This window comes from Antedon mediterranea, chromosome 7 (assembly GCF_964355755.1).
Source record: "Antedon mediterranea chromosome 7, ecAntMedi1.1, whole genome shotgun sequence".
Classification (NCBI taxonomy): domain Eukaryota; kingdom Metazoa; phylum Echinodermata; class Crinoidea; order Comatulida; family Antedonidae; genus Antedon; species Antedon mediterranea.
The window spans coordinates 18,808,002-18,832,691 of NC_092676.1; the positions used below are offsets into that span (position 1 = coordinate 18,808,002).

A 24,690-nucleotide genomic window follows, 5' to 3' on the forward strand; every position below is an offset into this window, starting at 1 on the left:
TTTAGCAACACTATAATGTTACGTTCCTCGTTACTCTTTTCAGTCTGGAAACAAAAAGAAAAACAAATATTGTTTTTATATACTACACAAAGAATAATAATGTAAGGCTAATAGTAATACTGTTCGTTAAAAAGGGAAGGAACTTTTGGCAGAAAAGTTGGGCCATTCTCTGTTGAGTAAAACAGCAACTCTCATTAATTTATTGTGTTAAAACAACAGAAAGGTAGGTTTTGTATCTTTTGTACAGTATCATAGCTTGACAAGTTACAAATGTTCTGACCAATCGGTTTGTTTTATTTTTCAATAACATTACATCTGAATACAATTGTAGTAAAAAGCACAGGGTTTGACTATTGTACACGTACAGAGACCCTTTCATGGATAATGAAGCATTCAAGCACAATGGCGGGTTAATTTGGTGTTCCGAACATGAACAATACCCTCAAACAATAGACATGCGTGCTATTAATTCGGTGAACAGTTATACAGTAATACGAAACACCATCTGAACCATAATTAAAAGTATCAAATTGAGTTGTTGGGTTGCACAGATAGTTGTCACGTCTTCATGCATGGTATTTCCCATCCTACTCGTATTTACTGGTCAACAAGTGTTCATCTAAGCCGATTACGTATACAAGTTTGTTGAAGAGAGTGTATTCTACATAGACGTACATTTAGCTGACTATTCTATCTTTGGTTAGGCCTATCCTGAATTCAATTTTGCAGCGAAACGGTAAGTTTTCTTGTATTCTTTTATCCTTTACGTAAGACTACAACATTTGTGTTAATCGCAGTTTATAATCGCAATGTTGGACTTATTATGACCTCGCTAATAGTTATAAAACGACTTTAATGGAAACAAAGTTGCGAATAATAATAATTAAAAAAAACAAGGAAGGACAGGAAGCTGAAGCGCCTTTCTCGTTTTACCTCCGGCCAAACTGGTTCATATCATGTTCATGGAAAATTAATTATTCGTCTGCGGTTAATGATAAATTTATAATGTGAGTAAGTGAGTGGCAGATAATAGGAGAGGCAAGTTTAAGTAACTTTAAATCAAGATTATCAATACCAGAAGCTTTGTTGTTTTGAAAAGCGTTTATGTGATCAAAAACTACTTCTGGTGCAATCAAATATTGAAATTACAATTCTGATATTTATATAATTACATTATTTTTCTATTGGACAAGTAGAACCAACTGCATTGTAGGGCTGTAGAAAATCTTATCTTTTAAAATAAGCTAATTCTAGTAGGCCTGTTTTTTACGAAACAATCATGAAGGTGCATGATGGTTGTAATGCACCATTATTATTATTCTTCCAAAGATTATTCGAAAAAAACACTTGATGGGTTTGGACGTTAATGCATCATTAGGACTTGTCCCCGCCTTTCTCTCTAAACACTAGTTCAGACCACCTTATAGTCCTTGAGATTCAAGGATTTCATTTCATTCGTAAAAAGACAAGTACATAACAAAAACAAACGTACAAAACTGTTCAGAAATCCATATGACCAAAGTGGAAAATGATAAGAGATATAGGCCTAACAAAATTGAAATACAATTAAATCCGTGTGTTGCTCTTGTTGCCTTATTATAATAATGGCCTAATTCTAATAACGACAATACAGTAATACAAATTGGTACTCACTGGTAGGCCTACTCAATGCATATTGGATAGAAAGCACGGAACATCAATTCAGAACAACTAGGTTAAAATGATAAAATTTTGTTGTATCCCACACAATATTCGAACAAGTAAAAATTAGCACAACTTGACATTAAATTGTATTGTTTTGTTGCGCTATCAACGCCTTGATCAATGTATCTGACAGAAATATGACAAGGAGGCTCGTTTATACGAATCAGGGAAGAGTAAAATGTTTAGTCCCTTGACATACGGATGGATGATAACGTCCGACGATATATACCGTCAGATCAATCTATTATTCATCTCATAAAAATAATACACATAACAAAAAGGAGTAAAACTATTTTAAAGAAGATGAAAGGGGCTTGTGATAGGAGGCTCACACAAAAACTAGTTAATATAAATAAAAAGTCTGTATAGATGCATTGTTACATTTCCAAACAGAAAACTAAATAAATTAGAAACGTTTTCATGCAAGAAGTAAATACAACCAATTATAGAATGAAAATAATATTTTCAGTCAAATGATGTCATGATCAATAAGAAGAACTGAAAATAATTGTTTTCCTGGACCGCAACTGATGGACAACAAAGATAAAAACACATGACACTTATTTCTTCCTAAGTACTATACTAATCAATTAAGCTGAACAAACACAAAGCTACAGTAGTTACATAATAGGATGTTTTTTTTCTTTAACATTTGAAAACATTTGATTCCACCAAGTGTTCTCCATTGATCGACTTTTAAAGTAAATAGGATTTGAGTTACATGTATCAACATTAATAGTATTGTGTTTTACGTCATGAAGGGTTGTATTAAACAAAATAATGAAATAACTAAACATAATACGTTACATGAGTAATTGTCAATCAAATGGTGGCCAATAAAATTTGTTATGTTTTGCTTCATATAAAATACATGGAGATATAAATGAGAAGAGAAGGATTATGGCTCGACGGTTCATATATGGGCCTTTTCTCCCAGCAAAACAATTCCCTTAAGCTCTGTCTACACTCTATCAAACTAGTTTGACAAAAAAGTGTGATGTGCCCAAATATGGTAGTGAAATGCCCAAATATAGTAGCGATATGACAACATCGTGTCCATATATGGGCACATCACATTTTTTGTCATATAGAGTTTGATGTGTAGACAAATCTTAAAAACTTCGTTTTGTTAATTTGAGATTCTAACGCATGTGTTTGTCCTGTTGTGAACTTTACATTACATATTCTTGCTCTTGCCAATAATACAGTACGAATATTTGATTTATTAATATTTTTTATGTAGCTGTATGTGAGTTTAGTCTTATTTATTTAATATTAGATACATCCTTACAGGATAACATATCTAACCTTATATAAACATGTTTCACGTACGTTATATTAGATAATATCAAAACGGTTAACACTTATTTTTTTCCAGTCCACTGGTGGATTAATGAACTGTTCTTGATCTTGATTTAATCGGCTCGTTGATCTGCAAAAACGAAATGCGATCAAATGGAAAGCAAACACCAGCATTGTGCCCGGCGATACCTCAGCGACCTCGTACAATTGGCTCAATAAGGGGTTACAAATCAAACATGCATAGGACGAGACCCTATCGTATATTTGTGGTTGGCGATTCAAGTGTAGGAAAATCAGGTAAGTTTAATTATTTCATGATTTGAGTTACTAGATTAACGAATTAAGTACTCAGAAACTGAGCAAAATACTTGGTAAATTCGTGTAGAGAAATAAGTTAGTTTAGTCAGGGAGTTTTTTTTGGTGTTCGGCGGTAACCAACGCATGTTAAAAAACATTAATTTGTTTCATTTTGGGAATTGTTCTTGTTTTTACTTAGAACTGAAAATCATACTTACAGTTGTTTAAGCACACATGACCCATTGTTGCTAAATGATCAGTTAATGACGTAATCGTAATTCTGAATATTCTATTGTTAGTAAAGGTTCACTGGTATTGTTATAATTACGCGATTAAGTGATTGTTCAGTAGTCAAGTGTACCGTACTTAAAAAGGCAACATGGTTGTACTAATTAGGTTATAATTAAGGCGACAATTATAATATAATTGTGTATAATCATGGAGTATATGCTAATTATTTAAAAATACAATTGAACAATTGACCAATTAGTACAAACAGTGTCTACTATATCCAGTTTTCTTAGAATTAGTTTTCATATTCAAGCAAATACAATTTCCTTGTGCTTTTACTACTAAAGCTTGGTTCGTACACTTGCAAGACGGGTGTAAGCGCGCCGCAAATAATTAGACCTATCACGACGCCGTGGATAGTTAGAACTGTCGCTTGTGATTGGTCAACTCGGTTGCGTTGCGCCTACGTTATTGTATTTTGTCCAAGCCTAATACACATTGCATCACGAGTTGATGAAAAAACTAAACATCACATTATTAAACATAACTTTAGCTTCACGTATTTTGAATCGTACAATAACTTTATAACTTAGGCCTAACTCAGCTGAAATATATTATATACATTTAATATTACTTTTAAAGTAAAAAATAATACTCACTCATGTAGGCCTACGTGAAACCATTGGAACCAAAACCAGTTTCCAGATCAGTCTCCAACATCAAGACCAACTGACGGAAAAGTTTACTTTTGAGACACGCGGAAATTAATGACTAACTGATGTCCTGCAATTGTGTACTACTGTATGATATCCGATCATCATAATCATTTCAATTCATTTTGTTTATTTAGCGCTGACAGTTCGATTCGTAACACGAAGGTTTTTGACCGAATACGCACCGAAAGCAGGTAAATATATTTTTATAATTCTTTACCATTACTTCATTTTACTAAAATAACAAGGGTCTAGGCCTATATGAAAATAATGGCGCTGTTTAAAATGGACAGCTTACAAATTATTGTACTTGAACTGTAAGAAAATTAGATCACACAAATCGGGTACCACTTTATAGGAAAGTTAACGAATACAAGTTTCGGAACCGACCTGTCGTGGTCACACCAAATGATTTTATTTACAATGTATTTTAGTCATTAATAAAAAGCGATTATGGCCTGTCACACGCAAAGCGACCTCTATGTAAATTCGTGGGTTGTCAAATCTTTACAGTAGTAATCAATGATATTATGATAAACTGTATATCAAAAACAATATTGATAGACAATTATATAGATTATTTATTATTATATAAGCCTAAATAAATTCCTGTCATTTGATTGGACGAATGTGGGTCACATGGCGTGCAATAGTACGCACTATTCAACGATCGTTAAATAGTACTTTTTGAAACATTTTTGTGTACGAAAAAAAAACGTCTAGATGTTATATAAAACAAATAATGAATGTTTTGTATTCGTGTAATGGTACAAATAATGGCACTTGGTGAATGATGAAAGGTTATATCAACTCGGCTTTGCCTCGTTGATATAACCTTTCATCATTCACCTCGTGCCATTATTTGTACCATTGCACTCATAAACATTCATTATTTGTATACTATTTACCATATACAATGATTTATATTCTTCTAGAAATTACCGTGGAAAAGTACATAGACATTGATAATTGTCAAATGCATGTGGCAATCACGGATACTGCAAAGCCGGTATGTACATTTTTATAATATATTTTTTTCCACAACTGCAACTGTGTAATCTGTATAAATTTTCTTTGTAACACGAATAAAAGTTGGCTTGTTTCCTTAAACGTACCAAAGTTCCTATAGCCAGGATTTTTTTTACAGGAGGGTTCATTTTTTTTCTCAAAAGAGGAAAGTGTAAGCAACTGTAGAAAAAATAAATGTTAAAACTATGAAAGTAATGTGTCTGCTAACTATGAGAATTGGCCATAACATTGTCATGAGTTAGGCCTATTTACTAGCAGTTTTGCTGTTTGAAAAGGACACTTCAGGAAAAAATGTGCTTGCATAGATCATTGTTGTCTGTTTCACGATAAAAGCTGAGTTGATTCTGACACCTTGAATATCATTTTCATTATTGATGGTTATTTACCATACAGAAAGATCCCATTTTAGGTTTCGAGTGAACAATAGGCCATTGTTTCTACTTATTTTTTTAGATTAAAGTTCTTCCAACAAACATTGATGGCATTATGGTTGTATACGACATTTCAAAGAGGGCATCCTTCGTTGAGGCCACCCGCATCCTCGATAGTATTTCACAGAAAATGCCAAGCAGAATTCCAAAATGTCTTATCGGCAACAAGGCTGATCTTGAACATTTAAGAGAAGTTTCAACAATAGAGGGCGAGATTGCAACAACAAAATACGATACGCTCGACTGTATATTTCAGGAAACATCTGCCGAAAATGGTGTTGATAGTGTAGACAAGGCGTTTCAGGCTCTTTTAAAACAAGTAAGTAAACAGCAGTAGGCCTACTTATTAAAGTAGGCCTACTTCATGATTACCGTACTTAACTGAATAAGGATCAAGTAGTGCATTTTTGCACCTGAAATTGATTCAATTCAATCTATCTTCACTGATGGTGAATTAGAACCTTAATCAGATAATCTGTGATAATATACACTGGCACTATAATTAATTATTTAAAAAGGGGATGAGATATACAAAACAATACACGACAATAGGCCTACATTATATTTGACTATTCTCTACAATACAATCATTATTCTGGATTAATTAATATCCAGGCATTCAATGGTATTTCCCTCCATTTGTAGTTATGTTCTCTTGGTTTTGCTCCTGAATGCAAATCAATCAATTGATTAACAATTACTCACTAAGCTCGGCACAAACATTTCTAGTTGCTATGCTTTTTTTATTCAATGCTATTTATTCTATATATTAGTGTAGTACTAAAAGCTTTATTTTTATTTTTAAAGATTGTGCAATATCAAGAGGATAAATGTTGTATTTCATCATACGGATCTAATTCAACTTTTAACAGAACTAAATCTCTTCGAGCAATAATGAACCGTTTTAGATCAAGGGGGAAGAGAACTGCAACAATATGAATTATTCAGCATAGTATGCACATTTTCTAAATCAATGCAATATCCCGTCATCATGAAGGATTCATACAGTAACATTTTGAGTTACAATTAATCTTTTAACACAACTAATGTGTCATCGTGGAAGCTTTAAGTGCAGTATTAGTTTATATATTTCGATTTATAACATTAGCAATTTTACATATAGGTATAAGAGATAAAATTATAATATATTATATATATATATTGATAACGTGTTTGAAAATACAGTGATGCTTAGGCATAGTCTTACAAAGTATAAGCCTAAGAACAGGTTGTTCAATTGTTCCAAGTGATTCGTGGTAGGGTTTTTACATATGTTATGTTTAAAATATTATCATTCGAAGAATTATCATTGTGTACTCTGTATTTCATCACAACTAGGCCTATAAATAAAGATATGTTAAAAGAACTGGATAGTCCATTGACTACCATTACAGTAGATAAATATATAAAATGCTATTACTTACTGCATCACTAAGTTCAGTACTGTTGCTGTATTACTTATATTCCTCTAAACTCATTTCAGTCACTGAAACTGCTCAAAGGCGCAAATAAACAACAGCGGCTTCGACAGCCATGTTTTGACGTCTGTCTTGTCAAGCTGTTACGTAACCAACAGCGTACGTTGATCATGGAGGAATTCATGCGTTGATGTAACATAAATACAACAGCGCCTCTTTTAAACTATCGTTCACGGGTCTTATCTACATATCTCTCAAGACCTACTGTTACTCTCGTTATCGGGTCTACATTATACAGTGTACATAGGCCTACATAATCACCGATTTGATTTACAAATTAATTAAAGAAAACGCCAGCACTCTTGTTTGCACCATTACCAATCATAGCCCATTTATTTATTAATAATAGCAATCGAAAACAATACCGAAAATTACAACTTTATGTCTGAAATTTATAATACAATGGCCTTGAAACAGATTCTTACAAGATAGCTAATACTTTAAATGAGTTTTTTTGCAAACATAGTACCTAACCTAGTTAAACAAATTCCTCAATTTGAAAATAACCATGTAAATTATGAATACCCAAATCAAGGTGAAGACAAAATAAATTTCACACTTGTTGACGAAGAATATGTATATAAACAAATTTTATCATTATCTGACAAAAAGGCTACAGGAACTGATGAAATTCCTGCTAAACTAATAAAATTAGGAATCAACTCAATTGTACAACCCATTACATTTTTAATTAATTTATCTCCAAGAACCAGCGACTTCCCAAGTAAATGGAAAAATGCACGAATATGCCCATTTTTTAAAATGGCGACCGAAGTGAACCATCTAACTACAGGCCAATTTCTGTACTACCAATTTTATCGAAAATTATTGAACGCGCTGTCTTTGACCAACTCTATTCACAAATCAACCCTAAATTATACAATCCACAATCTGGATTTAGGTCAAATTACTCGACATCATCGGCATTAATAAATATAACTGAAGATTGGATTGACAGTATTGAAAATGGTAAATACATAGGACTAATAATGCTTGATCTCAAAAAAGCTTTCGACACTGTTAATCACCAGATACTAATAAAAAAACTACACAATTTTAATTTTGCTAATCATGTTATCAAATGGTTTGAAAATTATTTAACAAATCGTACACATATTACTAATATTAACAATGTTGATTCGGTCACGTCTAATAGTGTTTGTGGAATCCCTCATGGATCAATACTAGGGCCCCTTCTATTTATCATGTATATTAATGATCTACCTAACTCAGTTTCCCATGTAAATGTAAGCATGTACGCAGATGAGACTGCATTATATTATGCATCTAAAGACATACACGATATAATAAGCAAAGTAAATACTGATCTAAAACATGTACAACTATGGTTAGCAAGTAACAAATTAAGTCTAAACGTTAAAAAGACTGAATATATGATTTTAGGAACACATCAAAAATTAATAAATTGATTAACATGGATATTAATATTAATATAGACGGTACAAAACTTGAAAAAGTAAATAACTGTAAACATTTAGGTGTCATTATCGATGAAAATTTAAAATGGCATAAACAAATAGATCAGGTGAAAAATAAAGTAATATCAGGTCTGTACTATCTAAAAAAATGCAGCAATATTTTCTCTCAAAATATTCAATCATTAATGTACAAATCTATCATAGCCCACCATTTTGACTACTGCAATGTAGTATGTGGTCGTTGTAACCAAACCCTCAAAATATAAACTCCAAGTACTCAAAAATAGAGCGGCTAAAATAATTACACATACATCTAGGTATGACTCTAGCTCACAGGCGCTCAAAGATTAAAATTGGCCTAATTTAGAAGAAAAACAATATTACAACGAAGCAGTCACAATGTATAAAATAATGCATAACTTGACACCATCCTACTTAAGAAACAGATTCTATGAACGCAAACAAACATTTAATACTAGATCAAAATTCTAAGTTTACATAAGGCAAACACTGAGTATAAAAAGAAAAGTTTCTCGTATTCTGGCGCAAAGCTATGGAATAGTTTAAATGCTATAAACTCAAATGCAATTACAGCTCCTAATATACATATATTTTAAAAAATTACAAAATATACTTGAAACTCTATATTTTTCGTGAAATCTTTTTTCTTTTTTTGTTTTTCTTTTTTTTTGTACTGTAAATTATAACTTGTGTAATAGTATAAATAGTTTTGTAGTAAACACCAATATGGTGATTCAAGTGTTGCATCCGTTTTTAAATGAAGTTGTTATTATTATTATTATTATTATACAACTCCACCATTTTAAATGGTAAAAAATAATGCAACAGTCCATAATTAAAAAAAGTTATTTATCTGTTCTCGGCTGTCACTGTTCGAGAATCATGAATGCAAATCAGAGTATATAAGTTCAACAACATTTTTTTTTCTGCCTGACTTAATATATTTTTTACTAACGGGATATTGTCTGTACTTTATATAGCGAAGTTCTTTGAGTCAATGACGACGGTTCTGTTGAAGAGCCAAGTGGTTTTATTTTACTCGGATGTGATGTAACTACACCTTCGTGTCCTTAGTCTCCACTGAACGATAATCATCTGTTGTGGAATTTCCAGTACTAAAAAAAATATAATTTATTAAAATTATCGTATTTTATTACAAATAAAACTGATATACAACAACATTTATTCAATATTCAATATTTTACAAAGTTTATGGGTTAAGATACACAGAAGCCAAAGTGGCTTGTCTTTGTAGTCCTAAGCATAAACATAAAACATATTATACGGACGCATTACATTAACAAAAAATGACATTTTGAGACAGAAAAAGAAAAAAAAAAACACAAACACAATAAAGTGATAAAAAAGGACTGCATGCATTTATGACGCATCATTCGCGGTAAACATATTCCTAATTCCGGTTCAAAACATTACCATTACCCTCTAACATATGAAAACGATAAACAATGTAACTTGTGACCGTATCTGAAAGGAATAGCTTGGTAACTTTGAGAAGACACTAATATAGGGAAATTAGCACCACCAACGGTTTGTTATGAATCTATACACAGTTGAATTTTAGACCACTATTAACCAGTTCAGTATATTATTTCCACGCAAAGCAGGACATCTGAGAAGAACAAGGCGACTAAACAATAACGTCATGTTAATGTATCTTGCGCATGCGTTTGAGTTTTGGCTTGGCAATTTTATCAACCTGGTCGTCGCCGGACAAAATTTCATCTACTCTAGGAGACGACCTTGGATTCTGAAAATCTCATCTAAAAACAGCGTATTTCAATCCCTTTTTTGGGTGTACGGTTGTCGAGAATTATTAAGCAATTATTGTGAACAAGGAGGACTTACTAATTCGGACAAATATCGCATATAGAAAGCTCCCAACTGCCTATTTCGCGCGTGGTATGTGCGAATGCATAGTTCTACATTTTTAGGTACACTGATCCTATATTATAGAGGAAAAAAGTTAAATTCCCCTTTGATGATTGCTGCTGAAACAAGTAAAATGTCTACCTACCACCACTGTTTACACGTCAGCTTGTATTCATCCGCCTCTTTTATATTGTCTGGTAGATTCTGGTTTTGTGTCTCTGGTAGAAGCAGTATTAATATTCCTGCTAGCATAGATTGTGCACCAAAGAGAATGAGCGGCATCACAATGGACGTGTAATCTCCAATCAGGAGGATATACGGAGCAGATATTCCGCCAACTCTGGCGCAAATGGATGAAAATCCCAAACCAATATTCCTAAATAATATTGTAAAATACCCCATTCATATTTTATTTAATGGTAGAAATTAATAGTAGAAATAGTTTACTATAACTTCTTGGTAGTGTATATTTTTGGTGTTGGTGTGTTGGTCTTGTTATAACAACTTTATTATTTCTATCTGCTTGTTTCTAATTAATTAGTAGGGCCATATGACAGAGTGCGCTATACAAAAATATTAGGCCTATGACTTTTACAAACCTGACTGTGGTTGGATACAGTTCGGCTGAGTATAAATAAACAATTCCGTACGAAGCGGTGATACATAATTTGCCTATCATAGCAAATACCAAGACAGAGACTTTGTAATCTACATAAAATGAATAAAAATAAATATTTATAAATTGATTTATGGATTATCATTTTTTTACACAGTCGCATAATGAATAATTATTACAAAGGCAAATCCAAAATTAAAATGTCATGAACTCAACTTGAAACAAACATGTGTATTATTAACATGACCTGTGTTTGCATTTGTTTCGTACGGGGTGATGCCACAGAGAAGTTTAGATTTGACGCATGTGAAATCGTACCCCTTCGCCACATGCATGCTTACTTAATAAAATATAGGCCGAAAAGGTTTATTTTTACTAACCTTTAATTACAGTTGTCGAAAGTAAAACTACGCCACCTATACTCATGAATATGCAAATTACTCTTTTTCTGCCCAGACGTTTTAAAAGAAGTTGTGACAAAATATACGCTGGTACCTCAACAGCTCCAGAGATGAAGAAAGCGAGATAAGGATTCGAACCCAAACTTTCTGTATGAAATGCAAGTCCATAATATACCATAGAAATTGAGAGCCTTTTAGGTAGTGGAATAAAAAGATTATTAAGATATGTAATACCTATTTTAATATGAATTCTACGACCGCTGTTTTGTCATAACATACCAGTTAAAACCAATGAGAATTGTTTTCCATCTCATTGTTGGTGAGGTAAAGAATAATGCCTTAATGTTCTCAGTTTGGGCGCCATGTTCTTTCTGTAAACGGAAATAGTCATAACAAAATATTATAATAGTTGAAATAAACTTGAAGATAAGTAAACATTAATAATGATCTAAATGTATTGATATTGATATTGCAAAAAGTTATGCCATTGAATTCCCAAATACCCACTTTATCATCTCACTGGGTCTACCGAGAGTAGGGGAACTAAATTACAAAATTGAGATGGTAAACGCAGAAATCAAGCACGCAATGAGACTTGACAATATACACAACTTGTCATTCTGTGACAACAGCAATTTTCTTAGAAATGGTAACATTATCTACCATTTATTGGCCCAAGACGGATATCACCTATCTCAAAATGGAACAAGTCTACTTGCTAGCAACATTCGATGCAAAGTCCAGTTAACCCTCAAGTTACAACGCCCGAGTACATCGTACAAGAGACAGAAGTTAAAACCGAAATAACCAAAGTAACATGGAAAAGTCTACTCAAGCAAACCCTGAAAGCGCAACAAGTATAAACAATGACAATCTATCAAATCAAACTGATATATTATTCAATCCTATTACTCTATGTAACAACTTTGACGAACAGGATGAACTAACTGATCATAGTCTTAGCAATAAAATATGTACGATAGAGACATGCTCGTATATGAGCACAGACCAGTTAAATGACTCGGTTAATAAAATAAATAATATATTATCAGCTACTCATTTTTACACTATAATATCAGAAGTATTAACAAACACTTAGATGAATTAATTACTTGTTTAAACGGCATTAAACACCCATTCACTGTAATTGGCATATCAGAAACATGGCTTAAAGAAACATCACCTAGACCATACTTACCAAACTACGATTTCCATGCTCTAGACAGGGAAAATCGAAAAGGAGGTGGTGTTGGCTTGTTTATTTCAAATACTATAGAGGTCAAAACAAGAACCGATTTGAAAATTAATTTCTGTGAATGTCTGTTTATTGAGATAATTGAAAAAAAGTGTAAAAATGCAATTGTTGGTACTGTCTACAGACCACCAGACATGAAAATAGATGTTTTTAATGATTCACTTGAAGATGTCCTCACTGCTATAGACAAAGAAGGTAAACCATGTTTTATCATGGGAGATTTTAATATCAATCTGCTTAAACATGTAACATGCAGTGATGTAAATGATTTTATTGAAATAATGATGTCTCACTCGTTTTATCCATCTATATCTAGACCAACTAGAATACAAGATCAGTCAGTAACACTAATTGACAACATATTTTCAAATACAATTTCCGAAAAAGTTCTATCTGGTATACAAATCTCGGACATTTCCGACCATTTACCAGTATATCAAATAACTCACTCTGCTTCGTCTTCCCACGTAAACACGCACATGAATAAAGGCACCTCAGTCTCATGTGACACGTATATAGTTAACAATAGAAATATTATGAAACTAAATAGTGATTTATTAAGTGCAGAGTGGCTTGGAGTATATGAAGCGACTGATCCAGAAATCGCTTATAATGATTTTCTGGATAATTTTAAGTTTCTATATAACAAACACCTTAAAAAAACTGTAAAGTCATCAAAACAGTATGACAAATTCAAGCAGCCCTGGATGAGTTTTGGGTTACTAAGGTCTAGTAAAAGAAAGCATGTACTGCATAAAAGGTTCATAAAATACCCTACTGTAAAAAACAAAAATGTGTATAAAGAATTTAAAAAAGCTTTTGCACGCACGTGCAAAATCGCCAAAAAGATGTATTATGAAAATCTTTTCAATCGAACAAATGGTAATATTAAAAAAACATGGAATGTTATAAATGATGTAATTGATCCGAATAAAGGAAAAACTAAAGTTCCATCTTCTTTTACACATAGCAATGAAACTATACATGGTTGCGAAAATGTTGTAAATCATATTAATGATTATTTTATTAATGTAGGTTGTAAGGTTCGAGACAATATTGAGTCTACTACGACAAAATATTCTGAATACCTCACAAACAAACAACGCAACTCAATGTTTTTTTGCTATGTTGATGAGGAGGAGGTACTAAAAGTTATTGAATCTCTCGATTCAAACAAAGCCCCCGGATTTGATGACATTTCAGCAAAAGTTGTAAAGGAAGTAAAATACAATATTTTAAAGCCGCTGACATATATTTTTAATTTATCACTTCAAACTGGACTAATACCAGGGAAGTTGAAAATTTCCAAAGTAGTTCCTATACATAAAAAAGGGGACCGCCATTTGGCCTCAAACTATCGTCCCATATCGCTGTTGCCCATTTTTTCGAAAGTTTTGAAAAGATTATCCATAATCAATTATACAATTATCTTACAAAATGTAAAGTGTTAAAGCAACAATCAATATGGATTTAGAAACAAACACTCAACTTCTCATGCTATGATCGACTTGGTCCATAAAATATTAAATGCATTTGAAAAAAAGGAATATGCACTTACTACCTTTATGGATTTGTCAAAAGCGTTTGACATTATCGATCACAGTATTCTGTTGAGCAAATTGGCGCATTATGGTATAAGAGGCATCGTTTTAATGTGGTTTAGAAACTATTTAAGTGGCCGCAAACAATATGTTTATGCCAACGGTAGATCATCATGTTTAAAAAGACACCAATATAGGGGTGCCACAGGGTTCTGTTTTAGGACAACTTTTGTTTTTAATTTACATCAATGATATAAGTCGAGCAAGTAGTAAAATAGATATAATTAGTTTTGCTGACGACACAACTTGTATAACAAGAGGAGATGACCCTACAATGTTAAACCATACTATGAATATTGAACTAGAAAAAATAAACGTATGGCTTAAAGCAAATAAGCTGTTACTGAATGTCAGCAAAACTAATTACGTTGTTTTTAGAACTAACCAAAAGAACTTTGACAAAAACCAGTTTAAAATAAAAATGAATAATGTGTTATTACATAGAAAAGAAAATGTGACATTTCTAGGTGTAATTTTCAACGAAAATCTTAACTGGAAACATCACATACAGCTTATTAGGAAAAAAATGTCTAGGGCAATTGGTATACTTTTAAAAGTAAGAGAATTCTTTCCTCATAAAGTCCGTATTAGTCTTTATAACACCTTAGTATTACCTCACCTTCAGTATGGTAACTTAATATGGGGAAATACATACAAGAGCACGTTAGAAGTAATACTAAAACTCCAAAAGAGAGCTGTAAAATGCATTACCTTCTTTAATCCAGACAAGCCTCAGAGCCACTGTTTAAGAAACTAAAAATACTAAACGTTTATGATATTTACAAAGTAAACGTCATAGGATTTATGGCAAACGTAAAATTCAATGAATTACCACATCACATTTTAAATATTTCTAATTACTGTGACAGTATTAGGCCTACTCATAACCTCAAAACAAAAACTGAATTCGAAATTCCCTTCACAAGACTAACTTGCAGTCAACAGTTTATACACATATATGGACCAAAATTGTGGAAAGAATTCACTTGTAATGGTGGTAATAAACCGGTTATCTTAAAGAAACAAAATAAATGTATAAAAAAACAGGTCAAAAAATACTTTTTATCACTATATGCTGATTAACAACACCTTTGTTTATTTAAGTTCTATATACTTGTTCTTATGTAAAAGGGTCCTACAAAAAAACGAAGCTACAGCTTTTTTATGCAGGATCCCTGTTCTCAGTTGTACTGTAATTATGATGTACTGTAATTGATGACTAAATAAATGTGGAATAAATGAAATAAATGAAAATTAATTTAGACCCTATCGCCTGTGTGCATTAATTAATTTACACTAACCGTTTTAACCGCTTTCAGAGTTTCAAGACAGTCTTCTGGTAATGATGTCTTGTTTGTTTTTGCAAATTCTCTCAATATTTTAACACTTTCTTCGTATCTTCCTTTTGTCATAAGCCATCGGGGAGATTCTGGTAATATCCTACAGTATATTTATATCATACTTTTAGTTAAATAGTACTTAAAGCCCCATTTATACTAGAATGATAACGATTGATGATAAATAGATAAATATGTGTTTTTCCTACATGGAATAAGAGAAATCTATACAGTTTTTAACTCTAGCATAACCATATATGCTGCTTTTGAAAAAAAATAATATTTTCACACGTTCAATTAATTGACGTCATGATTAGTAAGAACAATAATTATATTGTGACGATCCAACGATTGTATTGTTCGTATTGATCATGACGTCATATGATTGGAATAAAACAAAATTTTAATGGAATGATCATAATAAAATTTACACGACATTTTTGGTATATAATAGACAGAAGAAGCTTGGTTGATTTTGGTGTGCCACTCTCTTTCTTCCCAGTGGGAACTTTGCTCTAATCACTTTAATTATCTAGAAGATATTTAAGAAAAGAGAGAATCTTACCAAAAGTAGCTCAAGAATAAGACACCGGGCAAAGAAAGCGCCAACTCAATATTCTGCCAATCTCTAAGAGCATAAGCTACACCAGTTAATGTGATGTAACCAAGAGTAAAAAAGTATTCTATCGTAATCCCGATAAATGTCCTCCATGATGGCCCTACTATTTCGGTTACTAAAACAAAAATAAAATTATTAGGAAGGAAGAAATGAATGATTATGATTGCTACATTTCATACATTTATTTGCAATTACGTTTTTTAGTCGCGTGCAACGCAACTCTACAGCTCACTATGTCGGTCGGTCGGTCTTGAGAACGCGTCTGCAGCCATGTATATGGCCTTGTTAATCTATACTTTTTCTTTTGTTCATAATATATTATACAAGGTTCTGTAAATATAATATTTACCAATGACGAAAGCTGTCAGAAAGACACCCGAGGAAGCGCACCCAAGCAAGAATTGAAAGGTAATAAATACTGGAAAAGAACCAGAAAAACTTGAAAAAACACCACATGTAATCTGAAACAAAACACAGTACAATAAATTACCGTAGATGGTGTTTTTGATATTTTGTATATTGCTGTGTTTTATGCATGTATTAATGTTTTGTGTGCGTTGTACTGTACTCTCCGCGAGAGTAGTCTTACATATTATTATAAAGAAGTAGTAAATACACATTTCAGTACATTCAAGAGAAAAAAAAATAAACTTCAAGAAAAACCAACCTGTAACAGCAATGAAATCAGTAGTATTTTCTTTCGACCAAACAAGTCCGATAGTTGTCCGAAGACTAATGAACCGATAAGTTTTCCGAGAAGTACGATTGACTTTCCCAGTTGACGCATCCAGTTTTGATCACAAACCAAGTCCCACTGAATAAGAAAACGTTAATACTTTTTTAACTATGTGACGTTAAGTAGACCATCTTAAGATAGGAGGAGGAAGAGAATGAGTATGAGGATGAGGAAGAGGATGAGGAAGAGGAGGAACAGAAGTAAAATGAACAAAAAGAGAAAGTGGAAAAGAAGTAGTAGGAGTAAGAGGAACAGAAGGAGGAAGAGGAGGATGAAAAATAGATGCATTACCCTATATTCCCCTCCCTAAATTCGCGCGCCACTTGGTATTTATTCCATTTAAATCTACGCCATCGTTTTAAGCTCTTTCAACTTTATCAAACTTTATGTGACAAAAAAATGTGATGTGTGCCCATATATGGACATGATGATGTCATATCACTACTATATTTGGGCACATCACACATTTTTATCAAACAAACTTGAGAGTGTAGACAGAGTTTCAAGAATCAAATTTAATCAATTAATTTAAAGTGTGTAGTTGAAGAAGGGAGGAAGTATATTTGAATGCTTTCTCATTGTTACACTTTTTAGGCCTACGATCAACCCTTAAAATTGTAAAATACTTACTTCTGTGACGACTGTCTCTCCGTAAACATTACGGTCGTAGAGCCATCCTGAACGACACTCGGTCTCTTCATCTAATTCAGACGTGCAGTTAAAATCACTATTACTGTTTAACCCAGTGATGTTGTATTGTTTATATTCCTCACATTTAGACCATTCATCCTGGTCGCTGTCCCATGGGATTGCACATTCAATGGCGTCGTCTTTGTACTTCAGTGCCCCTTCAAATCGGCAGTGATGTTTGGGCGAACCACTTATAAACGTGTTGGCGAAGCTATGAAAAGCGCAGGGAATGGTTGTAAGGCACACCAAGAAAAAATAAAACTTCTGAGCTCTTCCAAATTCACCTACGTGGTTTACAAGAATATCGTCGAATTTTTCCATGATCTAAAAAATAATTTACAAATATCAATAACAATTAGTGAAAATAACCTTATATGGTTTGGTTAGGTTTATGGCCTATGGTCTACAGTATGTTTCACATATATTTCAGAAACAATTACACAATCTAGCAAACAATATAAATGATGATATCTGCTTGGATTATCGGTATATTAATAAATCCACAGATTTTAGTTGTTAAATTAATATATCATAACACGACTTATGTACACTGTGGGATAGAAAAAGAGTCATGGCTTGTGTATTCAATTTTGGCATCATTATTTATACCATATTTTGTGTTTGCGTTGTCAACTATGATAATTGTATATAGCAGAATAATTCACGAATTTGGTAAAATGTTAATCATTGACAGTGCATTCAGTAGCTCTGAATTTCAAATCAATAACAATTAGTGAAAATAACCTTATATGGTTTGGTTAGGTTTATGGCCTATGGTCTACAGTATGTTTCACATATATTTCAGAAACAATTACATTAAATGATGATATCTGCTTGGATTATCGGTATATTAATAAATCCACAGATTTTAGTTGTTAAATTAATATATCATAACACGACTTATGTACACTGTGGGATAGAAAAAGAGTAATGGTTTGTGTATTATTTGTAACATTATTTTTACTATCATTTCTGTTTGCGTTGTCAACTATGATAATTGTAGGCCTATATAGCAGAATAATTCACGAATTTGGTAAAATGTTAATCATAGCCAGTGCATTCAGTAGCTCTTAATTTCAAAATCACATTTGGTTTATTGGACTAGATTTGGTATTTGTAAATTTCATTGCAAACCCTTGCATTTACAAATTTACAAAATTTCCATGGCACAGTTCCGAGCCGAGTTTCTCCAATTTTTCCGGATCAGGACATGTTTGCAGAGAACACACATAATATGTGATTTGCGTATGATACATGAGTACACAGTATATACAGTACCGAGAATCGGCTAGTATCTCCCGATTCTGCAGCTGTCTCTAGGTATATCGTAACTGACTATTGACAGTAAAGAATTACATAGTAGACTATAATTCCGCTCTCGATTCTCGGTGCATTGGGTATCGCTATTTACTGTTTATACATGGTCTCTACATACCAAACTAAAGACAGGGATACATTATTAAAAAGTAAAACACCTAGACTCGTATCTCGGTGACTGTCAATAGTCAGTTAAGATATACCTAGAGACAGCAATACAATTGTGTACTAGTATACATCAATAAATTTAATTCTTACACTCTTTTATAGCATTTTCATTACATTTTATTTACTGTAATGTACTTTAAGGTTACAGTAATGTACTTAATACAACACAACATGTTGTTTATCACATTTGTGGACTATTTGGAACTGTTGAGCTGGGGTAGAGGATATGATGCAGTTCCGAGGATGTAGTGTCATAAACGCTTGACTGCAAATTGTTCTAACTATAACTAAACTAACTAACCATTTTACAGGGTTATCTTTTTTGAGCTGATCTACCATGCATTCTGCTTTTGGGTGGCAATGGGGACAGGAGGGGTGGTGCTAGGGTTCTTTATAGGGAGTCTGATGGGCACAACGAACCTAACACTGAAAATATCTAGAAATTGTCATTGATGGTGTTTGAGATTATGCTTTTAACTTACATTAATTATTTTACAGCCTTAGCTTTTGAGCTGATCGCCGCTGGGCAGGGGATGGGGAATACGTTGGTAAAACACCGGACATAACTCATCACCCTAAAATGCCTATAGCAAATGTATTATTTTATTTCTCTTTTACAAGATGGTGGTGGGGGGGGGGGGGGGAATAGGGTTCGGTTACCCACCACTTAAAATGTGCCATGGCCATTCATGACAGTTTTCCCACCAGTTTTAAAGGGTTGACTTTCGGCTGATCTAGTGTTTTTTAAATGGGTGTCTGACAGGCAACACCTCCACCACTAAATTTGTATGGCAATGGTCAATCATTTTTACCTACTCCAAACAATTGCAACACATATTTCGTGGAAACTTTAAGGCTTATAGATTTTTCGACCCGTTACAATGTTCCTAATATTAGCCACACCCATCCGAATAAACTCGTCAGACGGTCATTTATATACATTAATATGTACACACATAATTGCCATATGCATAGAAATTTAACTTTTTAGTTAGGTTAACCCTTCTCGTCTTCATCTTAAACAACTAGCAAGCAAGCAATTATACATGATGCCGTATTGGTCTGTCACAGTATGGCTAAATCCTCCCAGGCCAGCTAAGCTTCAACCACTATTCATGATTAGGTACGGTAGCAAAACCGATTTACAGAAACATCTATTGATCTCGAAGACAATACTATTTATTTTGTTACATCTGCAATTGCTAATTGTTAATGTAATAAAAAGTTAATTCTTACCTCTGCTGTTAAAGTTAATTAAAATTACTACCAGTTAAGTAAAATACTTGTCGGACGGGTGTGTATCCGACAAACCATTATAGCTCATGGCATATGTATTATTTTCACTTTATAAAAGTAGTTCTACTCGCTTTGTAATTAGTTACAGGAAAGTATTGTACGGGCAATTAGACAACGTATTCTGATATTTATCATTGTTTTTATTTGGGTTATTGTTAAAAACAATTATTTTAGTTCCAATGTTGAATAGTCAATGATTTACCAGATAGTTTAGTCAGGTACATTTTAAACAAACATTTATGTTTCCTGTTTAGGCTGTTTTAACTGTGCTGGTATTAATATTTATTAATATAAATATGTAGGCTATAGGTTTATAGTATAAACATCAGTGAAGCCTATTGTAGTATCACTTGATCAAGTAGGCCTACATACAATCATGAACAGGTGTCTCGGAATCAAGACACCATTACATCAATGCTAGAAAGCACAACACCAGACATCAACGATTAATTGATTATTCATTGTAATAATGTGTGATAATTCAAAACACCTCACCACCATGCTCTGATGACCCTTGCAACTCGTTGCCAAATATCATAATGTGAAAATTTGTCATTTTAGTGTCAGTATTTGTTTATCGATTTTTAGTCTTTCTTTTTTTGCTATGTGCCAAATTCTATGGTAATTTAATTATGTTATTTGTCATTACTTTATTTTTATATAATTTAAAAAAGTGGGTTATTCTGTAATCATGTTACAATTGTTGTCATTTTTCTTAGTTGATGTACGTAACAATTTAAATCGAAATTGCAGTAGGCCTACATAGGCCTAAGACAATAATTTTTAGTCGAATAAAGATCGCGAATGCTAAACTTTGTTCTGTAGGCTCGCTTCTATTGGCTGCAATTTATGGGAAACTCGCGGACCACAAATTATTTTCAAAATTCTCAGACATAGGCCTTCGTCCAACAACGGTGGGATATCAGCTGAGGTGTATCTTGTACACCTTTCTTTAATCAGCATAAACTAAAATACTACAAAAGATTACAGACAGATTAATTTCAAAGACATTATTACTTTGGTCATGGATTAAAGAATAGACTTAATCCATGGTACAACATATGCTAAAAGATAAATAATACAAAGTTCTTACCTATGATGCGACTGTAGTGAATACGTACCGTACAACGTTTAACTTTGAATGTTACGTGTACAGATAAATCTATTTTTCCTTTAACTTAAAGGTCTTTTATCTGATTTGGAATGTAAAACCACCGAATTCATCTTATCAAGGATAATCTTTCTGAGACAGGCATGCCTCTAAGTCTGATCCTAATTAATGAAATCTTTATTTGTTTATATTGTTGTTGTCCTAGACCCACGCTTGGGATACGTGGGGATATTATACATGTATTGTAACTTGATCCAATATCTATAAATGAAAATAAAGGAAGATTGTTCTACATACCACAGTTGTTTAGGCCTACATAGGGTCAACGTATTCACCAGCCTCTTAAAATGCCAACAATAAAAGTAATAACAGGTATTACCTTTTCCATTTAAAAACTACATATTATTTTATTACTATAGCATGCATGGCAATTTGTACTCAAGTTTAACAACTACCCAGTGAGTTCCCATTTATAATATTTGTTAGATATAACCCTGCTATAATAATGACTTATGGTAAATACCAGAGAATACTCTTCCTTGGTAAATAAATTCTACGACCATTACGATACAATAGTATTTATTGTCATTTTATTTATTGTCATTTATTTATGTCATTTTATTTATTTCATTTATTGTCATTTTTACAAGAAGGTACAAATGAAAGTTGGTTGGTTGATTTACATTGATATATATATATACAAATATATCAAGAAAAAAGAAGAAAATTCAGTGATCTAACAAAGTTGCTATTAAATAAATGAATAGAATAACAAACTAAAGATTGTGGGCAACGTTTGGTGTTTTGATTCAGAGTGATCAGTCTATCATGGCTATTAAGCTTAAAGAATTTATTTCGAGAGTGATCGGTTTTGTTTTCGATTGTTCTTCCTATCTAATTAGTACATTTGGTACCTCCCGTAAGCTGCCACCTTCCGTGGAAATGAATTGATAAAGTAGTACTAATGTCATCTTGGCTAAAACTTGTAACAAAAACTGTTATAAGCATTTTTAAATTCAAATGCCCACTCTCCACGTACTCTACAAAACTTACTATCATCCATTTTATCAGGCTCTTTACTCCATTGAATATTATAGGTAGACCTATTATAGGATTTAAAGTACTGTACTGTACTTTATAAGGAAAAGGTATACTATTTGTCGGTGTGTATCCAACCAGTAAAAGTAGTTGAAAGAAAGATAAAACCAGCAGCTTTTAATTATTGTTTGAAGGGTTATGCATGGATAGATAGATAGATATATAGGTATAACTTTTATTGCCCTTCTTGTAAAATGTAACAAAAGGAAATCAAACGAACGAACTACGTATAAAATACAGAACATAATCATACACACACACACACACACACATATATATATATATATAATTTGAAACGTCTCGCCCCAACCGAGACTTGTACCCGGAACCTTCTGCTCGATATGCAGATGTCCTAACCATTAACCTTCTTTACTTTTGTTATCAATCTATTTACGTTTGTTGTCATTTTTTTTTGTCTTGATATCAGTTTCATCTACCTAAGTCAATTTTTCAGAGTATATTCCTTATTGCCAGGGGTTTACGATTGCCAGGACATGAATCACCATTTAATAAAATTTGGTACTCATAAATTACGTGCGTAGCGCATATAATGCAATTTTCAAAATTGTCAAATTTATTTTCGATGAAATTAGAGTACGTTTCAGGCAATTTTAAGCGTTTAAAAAATTGCAATGAGTGCGCAGATTTTTGCACGCGCACTGCACGTTAAACGTTAATACGCACTCTTTGAACCTTTCTTTAATAATGTCTTCATATGATACTTGTTGGCGAAGCTATGGAAAGCGCAGGGAATGGCTGCAAGAAAAATTACAACTTCTTCCAAATGCACCTACGTGGTTTACGAGAATATCATAAAACTTTTCCATGACCTAAAACATATTATACAACAACTAAATAAATGCCTGTCATTTGATTAGGCGATTGTGGGTCGCATGCCGTTCAATGACGGTACAATTAAACAATCGTGTATAGTACTTTTTTTGTTTTAATTGGGAACAACACTACAAGAAGTGCAATCTAGGGAGAAAATTGAATTAACCTAGATCAAATTCAGTTGCCTGACGACGTTTCGTAATCGTATCGCCGTGATTGTAGCTTAGGCCTAGCCTCGCTAGCCCTATTTGTTTTTGGTTTTTGGACATAATTAACAGTTATAGGCGTGTTGTGTGTTATAAAATCAAAATAAACATAATATTTAATATATTATAAAAAAATTATAATGTAAATACGCTATTGCTTTAGGCCTAATGTGAATCAAATGTAGACGCTACCATTTAAATGCAATCTTCAACGTAAAAAACTTAACAAGGCCATACACATGGCTGCAGTCGCGTGCTCAAGTTAGTGTAAAAACAATTAGTCAATCGGCCGAATTAACGATTATAGCTTTGATTTTCGCAGAGCTACAAACATTCTTAAACCTTGTTACTGCAGGAGCGTCGCCAATCCATGGATCGTAATAATCATCTGGCGTTTAGGTATGCGATGAATAGTTGTCAAAAAGGCAAAGCCTCCAGGTGTTACATCTGTATACATTCTACGTTGCAAAACAGCGTTAAAATCGCAAAGATCTCCCTTACCAGTGCTACTTTTGAATGGAACGATAATAATTTGAAGAATGATTATTGGAATTACCTTTTTATTTCAACACAGCTTCAACGAAAGCGTGGCGAGTCTAGGCAAGGAGGTATCTCCCTAGTCCAGGTAGCTCGTATATCGAAACCAACCCACCCAGACTTGTCTAAACTCTGTGTAGGCCAAGTGACGGTACACTTGCATACCTTTTAAATGAAATATTTATATGGATACAGTATTCGCTTATTGATTAATTGATAATTAATTAATAATACAGTTCTTACCTATACTGTTGTTAAAGTGTATATCTGTGGTCACCGCAATAGTACAGTACAGTATAGGTGAAGTAGCCTAACTAAAGTAACTTATTTACG

The 24,690-nt window shown here is 32.9% G+C and overlaps 2 protein-coding genes across 3 annotated transcripts; one reads left to right on the forward strand and one right to left on the reverse strand.

Annotated features, from left to right (window-relative positions):
- The first annotated feature begins 554 nt into the window (after positions 1–554).
- On the forward strand, positions 555–7,072 carry LOC140054787 (ras-related protein Rap-2b-like). Its single transcript, XM_072099878.1, has 6 exons — positions 555–736; positions 3,083–3,303; positions 4,385–4,441; positions 5,183–5,256; positions 5,730–6,026; positions 6,515–7,072. Exons 2-6 carry the CDS (start codon positions 3,150–3,152, stop codon positions 6,644–6,646), a joined length of 714 nt encoding a protein of 237 aa, XP_071955979.1. The 5' UTR covers positions 555–736; positions 3,083–3,149; the 3' UTR covers positions 6,647–7,072.
- Positions 7,073–7,516: 444 nt separating this feature from the next.
- On the reverse strand, positions 7,517–24,690 carry LOC140054230 (organic cation transporter protein-like). 2 transcript variants are annotated; one of them, XM_072099150.1, is made up of 11 exons: positions 24,601–24,690; positions 17,731–18,114; positions 17,032–17,178; positions 16,714–16,825; positions 16,311–16,479; positions 15,710–15,848; positions 11,832–11,923; positions 11,532–11,743; positions 11,135–11,243; positions 10,681–10,911; positions 7,517–9,760 (listed from the first exon to the last, which is right to left on the reverse strand). In XM_072099150.1, the coding sequence occupies exons 2-11, from the start codon at positions 18,109–18,111 to the stop codon at positions 9,700–9,702; spliced, it is 1,653 nt and encodes a 550-aa protein (XP_071955251.1). In that variant the 5' UTR covers positions 18,112–18,114; positions 24,601–24,690; the 3' UTR covers positions 7,517–9,699. The 2 variants fall into 2 exon arrangements, with proteins under 2 accessions (XP_071955251.1, XP_071955250.1); XM_072099149.1 differs by lacking the exon at positions 24,601–24,690 and adding an exon at positions 21,665–21,909.

Coding starts and splice junctions, on each gene's coding strand:
- LOC140054787 (XM_072099878.1), top strand. CDS start 3,150: ATGCGATCAAATGGAAAGCAAACACCAGCATTGTGCCCGGCGATACCT. Junction 3,304..4,384: donor TTCAAGTGTAGGAAAATCAG/GTAAGTTTAATT, acceptor TTGTTTATTTAG/CGCTGACAGTTCGATTCGTA. Junction 6,027..6,514: donor TTCAGGCTCTTTTAAAACAA/GTAAGTAAACAG, acceptor TTATTTTTAAAG/ATTGTGCAATATCAAGAGGA.
- LOC140054230 (XM_072099150.1), bottom strand. CDS start 18,111: ATGGAAAAATTCGACGATATTCTTGTAAACCACGTAGGTGAATTTGGA. Junction 15,849..16,310: donor TTATTCTTGAGCTACTTTTG/GTAAGATTCTCT, acceptor AATATACTGTAG/GATATTACCAGAATCTCCCC. Junction 11,744..11,831: donor ATTCTCATTGGTTTTAACTG/GTATGTTATGAC, acceptor ACTACCTAAAAG/GCTCTCAATTTCTATGGTAT.